The 14,584-nt window shown below is 42.7% G+C and overlaps 1 protein-coding gene across 2 annotated transcripts; it reads left to right on the top strand.

Annotated features, from left to right (window-relative positions):
• The first annotated feature begins 152 nt into the window (after nucleotides 1-152).
• Nucleotides 153-14,374, top strand: rbm18 (RNA binding motif protein 18). Of its 2 annotated transcripts, none has more exons than XM_070989267.1 (6): nucleotides 153-368; nucleotides 1,334-1,447; nucleotides 7,152-7,278; nucleotides 8,044-8,124; nucleotides 11,439-11,539; nucleotides 12,827-14,374. In XM_070989267.1, exons 2-6 carry the CDS (start codon nucleotides 1,341-1,343, stop codon nucleotides 13,008-13,010), a joined length of 600 nt encoding a protein of 199 aa, XP_070845368.1. In that variant the 5' UTR covers nucleotides 153-368; nucleotides 1,334-1,340; the 3' UTR covers nucleotides 13,011-14,374. The 2 variants fall into 2 exon arrangements, with proteins under 2 accessions (XP_070845368.1, XP_070845367.1); XM_070989266.1 differs by having other exon boundaries at nucleotides 8,044-8,130.
• Nucleotides 14,375-14,584: the final 210 nt, after the last annotated feature.

Raw genomic sequence — 14,584 nt, 5'->3', positions numbered from 1 at the left:
AAACTTTGCACGACGCATACCGAATGAACGGGTCCCTGCCTGGAGGGGCAGAGTGAGGGAATCGAAGTCGCGAGGAGATATATACGGTGGATGCCAAATTATAAACCGAGTGCTTCCTCTCGTCTCCACAGACGGTTCAACTATCTACATCATCATCCTGCGCCTTTGTTGTCAGACGGTAGCAAGGCGACTGTTACCCTTCGAGCAAGCTAATCTGGTCAGTTTTTATAGGAGAAAAATATAAAAATAGCTTGAAATGATTAGTATTACGTTTTGACGTAACTGGGTCGTCCCGAAAGTGGGATTTGTAGCAAATTAAGTCGAAGAAGCCAGACGCCATCAAAGAGGAAGTTTGACAGATCGAGGAGGTAAAGTGATACTATCTAAGCTAGCTAACTGCAAGCAATCTACCTCTGCTTGTCTAAAACGGACTATTAACCGTTTAGTGGATAGATTTGGCCAATCTTAACCGAACGTGTCACCACCTGGATAACTGACATTGGTTTAATTGACACAATAGATATTAATCACTAAACTCTATCTGCACGCGGATAGCCAATCGATCAACTTGCGGTTAGCTAAGCTAACGTTAGCTCGTAGCAAGTCAGCGCTTCCCAAGAGAAAACTTAGAGTTCTTATTTTATCGGGTTTTGTAAGAACCAAGTGTTTGCTTCACATTGTGAACAAAATAACTCACCGTTCAGAATTTCCTGCTCTGTTCAAAATGATACGTGGAGAAGCTTCACATCTAAACTGTAGATGAAAACTCAAGAAAAGGTACATTGACAGGAGGATACTGTGTAGACTGCTCGCTCTGCTCTCTGCTTTATACAGGGATGTACATAAATCTCATATTTACAATGGGTGCACTGTTTGATGTGCACTCTGTGGCAGAACTTTCTGGTCCTTCCTCAGCCACTGTGCTCAGTGAATATACCAACAAATGAGAAAAGAATCTAAACTGAAGTGAACTGAGAAATGAGAGTGACTTTTTAACGAATTGAAATGTCGGTATCAAATTATAAAGCCTTAAACCATTTTCACTGTATAATTAAGCACTGTGTTTTTGTCTCACAGTTAATATTAGCTCTTCCTATATGTGTAGGTGTAACTGTTTGAACTATTCTGGGCATTTATGCATTATGAATCTCATTATGAAGCTCAGATTAAGAGTCCCAGCATAGCCTGATGGTTGATTGTCTCTGTGTGCTTGAATGCACAGTAGGTCAGAGGGGTGGTAAATTTTCCAGATGCCTTCGGATCATCATGTCTAACTTACATCTACTTTTCCATTAAACCTAATTTTTCTGTCTTCCATGCCTGCCTCCCACAGAGTACACATGTCGTCTGCAGCAGAGACAGTGGAAAATGCCTCCATCATTTCCGAGAGTGTGGCCCATGACGGAAACCGCTTGTGGATAGGCAACATCGATCCCAAAATCACAGAGTGAGTGAAAAGGAGGTCCCAGTCAGCATCTTTAAACATTTATGTTTCAGATTAGATGTGAAAGTACCCTGGAGACAGTAGAATTACTGAGCCCTGCAATTGAGTCACCACATTTTAAGGGATTAAATGTTATTGGAACTAAAGACAAATATATATTTCACCACAAAGATACAAACCTCCAGCCAGCAGAGTGAAAACAAGGTTAGTGTTCAGTGTTCACTGTGTTGCTGTAAGGCTGTCTGTATTGTGAACTAGAGGCAATGCTTTTTAGCTTGCCTCACTCCGCCACATAAAGAGGCAATGCATTGCGTGTGCATATATGATTGATTAACTATGTGCATAGTGTGTGTGTGTGTGTGTGTGTGTGTGTGTGTGTGTGTGTGTGTGTGTGTGTGTGTGTCTCAGGGTGAGACTGAGCAGACAGGGCTGGGTGTGTGAAAGAGAGGCAACGAGGCATGGAGACCTGCTCTGCTAAGGAGCAGCCATCATTCCTCACTCACCTGCCCTGTTTACTCTCTCTGTGTCAACCTGGAGCTGTGTGTGTGTGTGTGTGTGTGTGTGTGTGTGTGTGTGTGTGTGTGTGTGTGTGTGTGTGTGTGTGTGTGTGTAAGTACACAGTTGATGTTGGGGTGGCAGCTGGTAATGGTGCAGGCTTCAACACACTGAGGTGTCTGTGTACACAATTAGCGTGTCTCACTTTACACAACATCATATGTACACGCAAGCTTTCCATTGTTGCATTTGTCTCTACTAAGGACTTGTGTGAAGATGAGTGTCTGAATGTGAAAACTCTAAATATTGAGTTATTTTGAGAATATATGCTCCTACATATATTATGAAGGAGAGAAGGTAGCTTTTCGGGGTGAGGGGTGTATTTGTGTATCCGTGGGGGCTGCTGGAGAATGTATGGGCCGCAGTACTGGTGGGCGTCTAGACAGGCGTTTCCTTCCCCTTTCCCTGCTCTGCTCTCCCTCTCCTTAAATAGCCCACTGCTTCACAGCATGGAGGGAAAACAAGAGAAATGCCCGTGGCCCCTGGTGCTGATTGGGAAGATTAATTAGCCCCTGGGTAGCGCATGCAGTACTCCCTGTTTGTCCCGGTAAGCCAAATCAAAATTCAGAGGAGGGTTGCAGACCTGAAATGCAAGGTGGTGATTATGAATGTGGAGGCCAGATCCCTGGACGTTACACACTTCTTTCAAAATGTTAAATTAATTGTAATACGATAGTTTATTCTGAAGATCATTTCTTTCCATGTGGCAGAGTTCAAAGTTTTAGAGTACAATCCCTGTTCCAAACAAGTTGGGACGCTCGCTGTGTCAAACGTAAACAGAAACAGAATGCAGTCATTTACAAACAAACTGTGTTCACCAACAATAGTTTCACAGCGTGTTCCTGAGTCCATGTCGTAATGTCCTTCATACAGTCATGTGTTCACAAAGTGGTGAACCTCGCTCCATCCTTGCTTGTGAACGACTGAGCCTTTCGAGGATGCCCTTTTCATACCCGGTCATGATACTATCACCTGTTACCAATGAACCTGTCTACCTGTGGGATGTTCCAAACAGGTGTTTTGCTGATCAGAGTATTTTGGAAGCATCCAGTTTTGCTCTGGTTGGTCAAGGTGAAATATTAGCCTATATGCTACAATTAGTATGTAGGCTGCTGTTTCATTTTGTGTAGTGTGTCCTCTGTCAGAGAGGTGAATTTTGGAGTGTGTGTAGTTATGATTATGACTTACCTCAAGTTTTTGGAGAAGGAAAATCGACTCCAGCTGGACTCATAGTTTACAAACCTGGACGAAAATCTATTCCGAGCATGTGACTTGGGAAAACTGAACTTTCTTTTTCCATCTCTGTGTTACAAATACTCTCTTTTTCTTGTATTTCTATGCAGGTAGTAACTCTGTTATGAGGAAACTGTAATCCTCTTGCGACTGCACCCTTTAAATGCTCACTAAAGTTGTTGGCGTCCCTGTCAAACGATGGGTCAGCAGTCACTCTTTTCACTCTTCACCATTAAAATGATCTTCTCAGCACTCAGATGGGCAGTCTGTATAGTACACCGTCAGATTTTTTTCCTCTTTCAGTGCTCTGCACACAGAGCAGAGAAACAGCAGGTGTAACTGGAGCTTTCACCACATATTCATGTTTTTGTGCTTTTGGCTGCTCAGAGGGGGAATTTTTCACTTGGTAATCCATCACCGTCTCCCTCTCTGTTGTCTCTCTGGCCTTGTTACATTTTATGTTTTGTACCTGGAAATTGTCATGTTTTTTTTTAAAAAGAACTTACAACCATCATCTTACTCATACTGTAGGCCTTGCTTTTTATTTTATTTATTTATTTTTTTTGGAAAAGATATTGCAGATAGCTGCCTTGTCACCTACCCCCTCCTCCTCTCTAAAAGTTTTCCCTCTGACCTGCACTGGCCCGAACCTTTTGTCTTATCTTTTTGTGGACCGGGCTCACATCCCCCTCTTCCTTCCTTCCTCTTCTTCACTTCCTAGCACTTGTATCTTTCCTACCTGGCTTCTCACCTCCTCTCTTCTTTTGGCTCTTCCTCCACCTTTCACCTTGCCGTCAACATCCCCTCTCTGAACTTTACTCTCCCTCTCCCCACCTTTCCCTCCCTCCCCCCCCCCCTCCTCCTCTTCCTCCGGTGGTTTTTACAGCCCCCCGGAGGAGCGGTCCATTGTGGTTCAGCCCGCTAGCATCCAAAAATGTTCTTAGAGTGTCAGCCACTAAATCTCTCACACATTTACACATATGCGCAAACATGCTGTGTACATCTATTTGAATATATAGCAGTATGAAAAGCTAATATTGAGTGCATTACAACTTTTTACAGTTTTGGCATTTGTTTCTTAAATGCCTTTCTCATTTCCTGATCAGTGTCGGGTGGTCCGGAGGTGCAAAGGCAAACTAATTTAAGTTTAAGAGTGCAGAAAACTCTTTTTTCAATGGAGCCCAGTGCTGGAGGAGCCACCGTCACATGGGAGCCTTGCAGGGTGTTGTCTGGGAAAAGCAGAAATTCTCTTTGGCCTAAAGCCCCCCAGGGAGTCATCGAAGGGTGGAAGACATTAGTACAACTGTAGCTTAAACCCACACCTCTCTCTCTACATCTCATGTTGACTCCCATTCAAATGCATAAATGCACGCTTGCACTCTAACGTCATACAACCATCTTTGTGGTGACATACACACAATTGACTCCAGCATTAAAACAACAAGCAACTAAACAATAAAGGCTGAAGCATTAATGCCTAGTGAACAGTTATACAAAACACCTGAGGTCACTGTGAGGCCTGGACTGTCACACGTACAGGTACAGGCACCAAGACAAAAACACGGGAAGGTAATTTCTTTTGTTGGAGCATTTTCGGTTTAATAGGCTTTAAAGCACAGGTTTAAATGATCAAATTAATGATAACTGAATTCCAGTTTGTTGCTCTGGCTTCAGGGCCCTGCTATTGTTCATGCTGGCTCGCTGTCACGCTGGCAGGACTTATTGGGACACTTGAATAGAACAGAGCCATTGTTAAGGTTATTAGAGACACCTGTGCTTTTCCTGCTATGACAAGTCAGACCCTACGTTTACACGTAGCAGGGTATTTTGGAAAACGGATATTTTAGCCCCTCCGTTTTCAAAAATAACATTGTGCACACAACATCGTTTTCAAAAATGTTGTCGTTTACATGAACCTGGATAAATCCACCGTCGAGCGGCATCATAACTATGCCAAACCTATGGGTGCAAGTGTAAACATAGGTCGCTCACATGACTTTAAGTATTTTCAGTCGCATGTTGTGACGTTTTGGAACCTAAAACGCCGTTTAACCCTGTTTACACGCCAACACATAGCCGGCGTTTTCAGAAATCTCCACTTTGGCCGGAGTTTTTAAAAATGATCGTTTCCCGTGAAAAAAAACCTCCCATTTGCATGTTAACGACAGGCCATAACCGCATGAAAACATATGCGTTATCCCTAAGTGTAAACGTAGGCAGAATGTCTGCTGTGAAAAAGGCCTGTTAGCAGATGCTGATGCTGTTAGCGTCAAACAAATTATGTCCAGCAGTTTTATGAATTAATTAGAGGACATTTTATAAAGTCATACACAAATTGTTCATCAAATTCTGTCAAAGTAAACCAATTAAATTGTATTTTTTTCCCAGTAATCTGTTGTTTTATTTTTGCACGAAGTTATTTAGTCTCCACGATGTATCCAATTTTATACTAAAAATTAGATGTTTTGTGCAAAGTAGTGAGTTAATTGGTTTGCAAACAGGACTGGTGGAATCTGTAGTTGGAGAACATTTTTTGTCGTGAGGCTTAGGCTATGTTTACACTTAGGGAAAATGCATATGTTTTCATGCGGTTTGGCCTCTTGTTTACAGGCGAACTGAGTTTTTTTTTTTTTATAGAAAACGATCATTTTTAAAAACTCCGGCCAAAGTGGAGATTTCTGAAAACGGCAGCTATGTGTTTGCGTGTAAACAGGGTTAAACAGCGTTTTAGGTTCCAAAACGTCACAACATGCGACTGAAAATACTTAGTCATGTGAGCGACCTATGTTTACACTTGCACCCATAGGTTTGGCATAGTTATGATGTGCTCGACGGTGGATTTATCCGGGTTCATGTAAACAACAACATTTTTGAAAACGATGTTGTGTGCACGATGTTATTTTTGAAAACGGAGGGGCTCAAATATCCTTTTTTCCAAAATACCCTGCTACGGGTAAGCGTAGGGTCAGTCTCACTGCCTTTCATTCAGGAACATAACGAGGTGCTTCACAGGTGGTTTCAGTGACCAATCAGTCAGGACACAGCTGTCCCGACTGTGTCTGGTACAAGAGTTTGCTCGGTAGAGGGGCACCAAACTTGATATATCAATGAATCCATACACAGGAAATAAATTGGCTTCACAAATGTGAATATTCGCTGGGTTTCTTACTATTCTATGACAGCAAGAAGAAGAAAGAGGTGGAAAGCACCTGCTGCTCGGCATGCGTTGGAAACATTCAGTCAACACCTGCTTTTAAACTGCGGCATTTACACTAACAGCAGTGAATGTGGTGTACAGGTGACCCTGAACTCTGCCTGAAGTATTTTTCCCATGACTGCAAGTGGTCAGTAACACGCAAACCCCAAATCCTCACAACACTGCATGGCTCTTTCATGACCACATATCCACGTGTGTTCACTGGTAGCCCAGCAGTCCCAGGCAAGCTCCAAATAGTGAGTGGATGTTGTTTGTGCAGAGCTGGGTGCTCAGGGGGGATTTGAGGCTTCCTCTCTTTTATTCCCTCATTGTCCTGCTACTGTATCCTCAGCATTGTCTGAATGAGAGATTTACTGTCACTGCGCTGCCATACCAGCTGGCCTGCTGCTAAAAAGGTGTCAGGGAGAGAAAGCTGTCATTCTCATTAGCCCCACTTGACAGATTCACAGACTTCAGGGTGGCAAATACCGCGTGGAGCAGATGCATGTGGCTGCTTCATAGAGTCGACCTGCAGTGTAGTGTGTGGTGCATTTGTTTGACCTTGATGGAAAGTTATGATAAGGGCAGGTTTTAAATAAAAGTTTATCCTTATTTAAAAATCCTTTACAGCATAAATATTTAGAATAGATGCTGTATTCCTCTTCATTTTACCCTCTCCTATGCTCCATTTTTCTGTCTTTCACATGATTCGTCTCTCGGCAGGTACCACCTGGTGAAGTTGCTGGAGAAGTTTGGCAATGTGAAACAGTTTGACTTCCTGTTTCATAAGTCTGGGCCTTTGGAGGGACAGCCACGGGGCTACTGCTTCGTCAACTTCAACACCAGAGAGGTACATTTTGATTTGTCTCAATTTCTTAAATCATATGTGTCTCAACAAATTTGTTGTTGTGTACTGTTGTTGAAAAGGATCACAGAAAATCTGTCAGTCTTTGGCAGTAAAATCTGTATTGGATCAAATGACATATTGCATTTTAAAGACAGTATCAGTCAATAGTAGTATGCAAAAAAGCTTTATGTGACATCTTCAAGCAGTCAGGACCGATCGTGTGTCTTGCTGAAGTGGACCATATTTCTTAACAAAAATAAATGGCAGTTGAAAGGCGCCCGCTCAGCTTCACAGGTTCAGCAGGCAGTATTTGTTTTGGAGTGAGCCTGGGGATCGTGATAAGCATCTCGTTTCACAGCTAGTGTCTATCAGTGGGATATGAAGCCCTCCCAAAAGGATTATACAGAGGAAGTGTGTGTTTATCTTACACACTCGCACACACTCACACATATACACAGAAAAAGTACTTCATTAATATAATTTAGCATCAAAGCCTCTTACTCATTTGATTAGACAAAAGTACATTTTCTCTCGCTGCCTCTCAAACACACAACAGAGACACACGCACACACACATGTTCCTTATGGTCTGTCTGGAGGCAGAGTGGCACATCATCATCCATTATTGTTTCTGCCATCTCTCTATTGTGAAGACTAATTATTTAATGACTCGGGTGCAATCATCAAGGCTGATTTTTAATCATCATTGTAAAAAATCTCTTCCTCTTCCCCTTTCTCTCTGTGTATGTGCGTGACTGTGTGTCTGCAGGAGGCAGAGAGGGCCATACAGTGTTTAAATGGGAAGCTAGCTTTGTCCAAGAAGCTGGTTGTGCGCTGGGCGCACGCACAGGTGAGGGTAAGTGTCAAACCCGGCGCCATTTTATGATGGTCAAAATCACAACACTGCATGTTTATGTATGACGCTGTCATTGTGGCTGCAGTTTGTGGCTGCAGTTTGTGGTCTCCTGCAAAAGTTGACCGACTAAATATACATCTGTGCAAAAAAAATTATTATATCATCGATTTTCAGAGATACAAGTAGCCCAGGAACCAGTGTCCCTGTTGCTGTAGATAGAAACTAGGCAGAAAAAGATGAGAGAAGTCATCAGTGAGGGCATTCTGATAATTGTCATTTGCTTAATTTTGACTTTACTAATGCAGCAGTCAGTTTACAGAGAGCAGTGGGATCCCAGCAGAACCTATGCTTGTCTCTTCTTAACAATAGAAAGCCTACTGGCAATGGGTGAAGGGATATCCTGTATAGAGACGAATCACGCCCTACACACGCACACACAAACGCGTAGTAGAGGGAGGTCAAGGTCAATGCTGCTGCCTCTGAGACAACACGTTGTAGGATAAATCTGCTCACAGATTCATTGGAACTACGCTCAATCTGCCATTCTGACAAAAAATGATGATATTGTTATAAACCTAAAATTGCAGCTGTTTATATCCCACATGTTCGATTAACACCAGTCTGTCTGTGTCATCGGGCAGATAAGTTTGAACTACAGAAGGTGTCTGTCAGCACCGTCTGCATGCCCTTCCCTTACGCCAGCCAGTGGCCTCAGTTCATTTCTTTTGTGATGTGTTCACCATCATCTGGATTTCATACGCTTTTATTAACAAGTTAGCAAGTTTCACTCCATCACTGAGCAGCAGGTTTGATGTATTCAGATCGTTCTGTGTACATGTTCAGGTGTGTCAGTGTTAAAATGCATTTCAATGTCTTCCTGTTTGCGCAAGTACGTGACATACTGGAAGTAGACCTCCATCCATGAGATTTTAAGCACGTGACAGCCGATCAACAGCTCTGTCCGGGAGAAAGTGTTTCGCTGTGTGTTTTCTAGCTGCTGAGTGAGGAAGCAAAGTGAGTGGAAGGAAACACTGGAGTGGATATTTGGTTTTATAGTCGACCACGACTTGGAGCTCAAATCTGGTTGGGGGTATGCATGGTTAATATGATGTTGCAACCAAGTCAGCCAGGTGGGAGCAAAGCTGCCCCACAGGATTCAGTTTCTTCCATCCTGCCTGCCGTCACGCTGCTCACTGCGGACCAGCATCTCTGGTCAGTGTCCCAGCCGACAAAGATGAACAGCAAGAATGTATAATTTCATCCCATGACATGCTTAAACAAGGGTGAATGTCACTCATACCTCCCTCACCTTAAAGCGGACTGGGAGTTAGATCTGGCCGAAGACATTGCAGAGGAATTATGTCATCTTAAATAAAGTTTATACCTCTTCAATCTGTGCCAGGCGTGGTGCAAAATCCTGCCTCACACCCACTGGACAGAAAATGTCTATATTCCAAAAACCTTGCTGTAGAAGATGGTCCCACGTCCAAAGGTTGGGTTTCTTTCCAGCCACAGAGACGAGACAAGCGCCGTCCTGAGAGAAAATGCACACCATGTAAAGCCGATACTGTCACCAATTTTAACAGCGCAATCTTGATTACACCAATGGAGCGAGCTCAGGTCCAGTTGATTGTGACTTTTATTTTATTTTTTTAAGCGACCCTCTCTTTGCTGATTCTATCCCAGAAGTGACGCGTTTGGACAGATGAGTCAGAGACAGTCAGCGATGAAGTTATTGTCTTATTTCCAGGCTTGCATCTTGACTTTATTATATAGCTTTCAAAGAGAGGAAGTCACTCTGATGAACGTTTATTGAACAGTTTCCCCCGAAACCCTTTATAAACATCCACGGCTCTCCACATTAACATTTTCAACAGCTGAACACTTGTGTCCTAATTCATTACTGTATTATTCTCTATTTATTGTATATGTTCTGCAGGTTTGTGTGACTCTCGTCACCACTGACAACTCTACACCTCCCTGTGACTTTGTCCATAATTTATCCCTAAATCCTTCCTCGGACTTAGAACAAATTATACTTATTTTGATCCTTAATGAAGCTGTCCGTGCTGAAGCAACAACCGAACAACTACACACATTTAAACATAACTTTGCCACAACTTAAGCTGTGGATCGTGTACAGATTCAGTGTGGCCTGGCTCTATATGCATTCCAGCTACATGCCTTTAGGAATAGGTGGAAGGGAAGGGTCCTGGCTGGTGGAATGGTCATTGTTTTAGACCTATTCTTGGCCATACATGTTATTTATTTCTTGGGACAGTATGGAAGAATGTCTGTGTACATTTGTAAATTTGTGTAACTTAACTTTATCCAGTGCTGCACCAAGCCTCATATTCCTGCAAATACCTGCTGCTGCACCAAGTGCTGGGGTTTCTCGTGCCCGTCAATCACGTATTTGACTGTTCTTTTGTTTTTTTTCTCTTGTTTTTCATTCACAGGTTTCAAGAGTTCTGTGTTGGGCTGGTGGAGATGTTTGGAAGGTGGTTTTTGAAAGGAATGAGTGCAGACGTTGGTTGTTGCTCTCCAGCTGCTCCCTTTTTTACCCGCCCTCGTGCCTTAGGGTGTGATTATGAGCTGGACACCGTCCTGCTTGGTTACTGTCTGTTTGACCAGATGCAAACACAATCAATACTTCAGTTTAATAACGTTAATGCTTGCGGGAGGAAGCTGGGGTCGGCTCTCCAGAGGAGTTCTGTCGGTGTGCATTAGGAGGTCTGATGGTTTCTGAATGTGTGGTTGATGGGATTTTTTCTTCTTCTCTGTCTTCTTCTCTTCCTTATCCTTCCTTCCTCGTTATGTGGTCCTATTCAAACTGGGGACTAAAATGTCTCTAAATGCAGGTGGGGCTGTACCCAAAATGCACTGAGAACACGTTACTATCTGATCCCTCTGACAGCATTGTCTTGAGTTTGACACAAGCCCTCGTTTAGAGGAACACAAGTGATGCACTAAGCTGTTTTTCAGCAGGAAGGGAAATTCCAAACTTAGTGGTCACCGCACACATTTTAGATGCAATTTGATTCTAGCTGTGAGCTGTAATCTCTATATTCGACATCTTTGCACATATTTTGCATTGAGGCATCACGTCTGAGTGAGGAAGACATTTTACCTTTATCTGATTCTCTTTAACTTGTGTATTCTGTGACCGTCTGTCTCCCTTTCCGAGGGTCTCTTCTGGCTTCTACTTGTTATTTTACCCCTTTGTCTCTCTCCATCTGTCTGTCCACCCATGTTTCCATCACTGTTTGTGTGGGTCATTTTGTTTGGGCCACGTGTCTCGTCTACAGAGGTTTGAAGGTTTCCGTAACGAGAAGACGATGCCTCCGAGCCTGGAGCCGTCGTGCAGCGGCGTGACGGAGGAAGGACCCATAACTACCAACCACCTCAGGTTGGTACCAGACACACACAGCGCCATCGTTCATTGTTTTTATCCGGATGTTTTTTTGTCAGTTTAGCCGATTACACAATAAGGAAGTTGTAAAGTTGTTTGTTTACTTCAGCCGTAGTGTTCGTGTGATGGTCAAGTCTTAACCCCCTCCTCCGACACCCATCCTATAAATTAATCGCCAGCTATTTTGATAATCAGTTAATCGGTTCCAGTCTTTTTGTTTTCCTGATTCCAGCTTCTTAAATGTGGAGATTTTCTGGTTTCTTTGCTCCTTTGTGGCAGTAAACTGACAAAAAAAACGAGACATTTGAGGACGTCATCTTGGGCACTGATCAATGTTTTTCCATCATTTTCTGACATGTACATACTGATCAAGCCACTACTCGATTTATCAAGAAAGCATTCAACAGACTGATCGACAGTGGAAATACCGGACACCCTCTCTGGTCACTTGGGGAACTTTTTAAGTGCCACCTTAACAAGTCCTCCATTTAACTCTAGCTCGATCTTGAAGGTATCATCGGAGTGCTTGTGGGTTCGTTGCTTTCACTACAAACCGCAGTTCAAGTTGAGTTCATCTGAGTACAACTGGACTAACACTGGTTCAAAAAACATCTGTGTAAGTTGAAGTTCTAACACGTTCTATCATCGCGGCTGCACTTTGCAGCCTGCGTTCACATGTGCACACATACACACATTTGTAAGTACACCAATCAAATGAAGCACTGTTAAGTCGGTGAAAGGCCTCTTGTGCTCACAGTTTCAACTCTTACCGAGACAATCCAGCGCATGGAGCGAGTTATCAGCTATCTGGATTCTTCTCAGGAAACGCTCCACACTTTGCTTCTAGTGTAAACTTCAAAATCACTCTCCACACAGCACAAGAGAGGAAATATAAACACTCTTTCCCCCCTTTTTTCCCTGATTCCCCCTCTAGACTCTCTCTCTCCTGCTTTTTATACACTTCTTAAACACTTCCCTCAGCCGCTCTTCTTCCCACCTGCACTGTAATTTTTCCTACAAACTTCTCTCACTTGCTCCTTTAAATTCAGTTTCACCATTTAAATGTTTTTCGGCTATTTTTCATTTCCCGTGCCCCAGTTTTTTCCTCCTGCATCTTTCCCTTCATGTTAATACGAGTGCTAATAGCGCCTCTTCTTTTCCCCTTCAGCCACAGCCCAGATCTGTCCATCACTCAGTTCGCCCGTCGCCCTCAGCCTCGACAGTGGTATTTCCCGCCCTCAACCTCGCTGCTAACATCTCTCTTTTATTCCCCTCCACCTCTAGCACGAGTGCTAAGATCCGCGCCATTGAGGCCAAGCTCCAGATGATGGAGGAGAATCCAGATGATGACTACTCAGGCCCATCGGCCTACGTTTACAACAAACCGCCAGAGAGGAAACGCTGGGAGCCCTACTCTAAATCACACCACAATAACCAGAGCAGGCCCTTCCGCAAGTTTAGGAGATGACCCATCCTCCCACTCATTCTGGAGATCCCCCCCCCGACCTACACACCTCAGCCCCCACCCACCCACACACAGACAGACTCTACACTAGATACTATAAAGACTATACACATCCTATCTGGGAATAAAAGGTTTTGAAGTTGTTCGTAATACTTTGAGAAGCCGAACTCTTCGGGACTAATCACAGCAATCGCGGACAAGTACCTAAAGTGGTTTGTAGTTATTTTGGGTTCCAGCATCAGTTGTTATTCAGTCTTAACATATGCCCCATACCTGACTGCCGTGCAGGTTGGATCCCTTATCAGTCTGCTTTCTCACTTTTGCAGAGATTTAATGCAGGTGAATCATAACAGCTGGGAGTCACATGACACGCAGCTGCTTGGATAGAGAAATGTTATTATTAAGGAGTCTAAATGCTGATTCTCTTATTGTTTTTGATGTGTTTTTTACTTTCAGATCTCATGTTATTTAAAGGTGAAATACACATGTTTGTGTCTTTATTCAAGACTTGAGTGAAGAGGAAGAAATACATGGATTTGTAGCAGGTTTGTATTAATAGAGTTCAGATGAAAAGCCACAACGACACATACTGTAATTTGCAGTATTTTTGTGTGACGTTCCTTATTTTTCCTAATAGTTTGCCTTTTCTTTTTTTGCTTTGATTTTTATACAGCAGCGGTCAAACTCTTTTTACTGACTTTTTTTGTTGTGTGTGGAGTTTTGGTATCTCCCCTGCCACAGTCTCTTTATTTAAATTTTTCGATTAAAGGCAATTCAGCATCACATCTGCAGCGTGTTGTTGTAGATTCTCCACAACTTCAGCATTCAGTGTTACGGTTTGTCACTCAATTCAATTCCCAACATTTAAATACCCTCAGTCCACATGGATTTTGCTGATTTATTGGCATTGTTTTGCAACAAATGTAGTAAATCATCTCAAATGGAGATTTAAAGGACTACTCACTAAAAGCAAATCCACCGTTATTATCTGGGATAAAAAAAAAGCAGTCCTGAAATATCTCAGAATTTTTTAAAACCAAATTTTAATTTAATTTTTTTTTTTTTTTGTCTACCACAGTCAGCACTGACAAACCTAATGTCACAAATCTTTTCTGTAATGTGATAATCCTGATTTGATGGAGGCCCAGTTTTCTCTTTTGTCTCCCGGACGGGCAGTTTTATTCCCTTTTGTGCACTCTTGGAAAACTTGCTGTAAATCAGTTTGATATTTTGTAGACTTTTTGCATATGGGTTTAATGTGGAAACTATTTTAAAATGTAAAGTTTGTTATTGGTTTCTATGTGCTGTCAATGGAGCAAAATATTTTTATTTTTTACGTGATCTGAGTTGTGTTTTCCTGCAGGTGTGGCATGAGGTTACAAAATCCCCTTTTTGAGGCAAAATGACTCACAATACGTAGGTGAAATTATAGCCTGAATATGTTTGCGTGAAGAGTGTTTACCAACCAAAGGTCCTTTGCAGAGCCAATGTTTTTGAGAGTTTACCAAGAATATTTAACGCGCATTCAGGCTAGATGACGTGCAGCAGGGATAGAGATCGATACACTAATTGTACAG

Source organism: Chaetodon trifascialis, chromosome 20 (genome assembly GCF_039877785.1).
Source record: "Chaetodon trifascialis isolate fChaTrf1 chromosome 20, fChaTrf1.hap1, whole genome shotgun sequence".
Lineage (NCBI taxonomy): Eukaryota > Metazoa > Chordata > Actinopteri > Chaetodontiformes > Chaetodontidae > Chaetodon > Chaetodon trifascialis.
The sequence above is the reverse complement of the archived record's forward strand: the minus strand, read 5'-3'. Positions and strand labels throughout refer to the sequence as shown.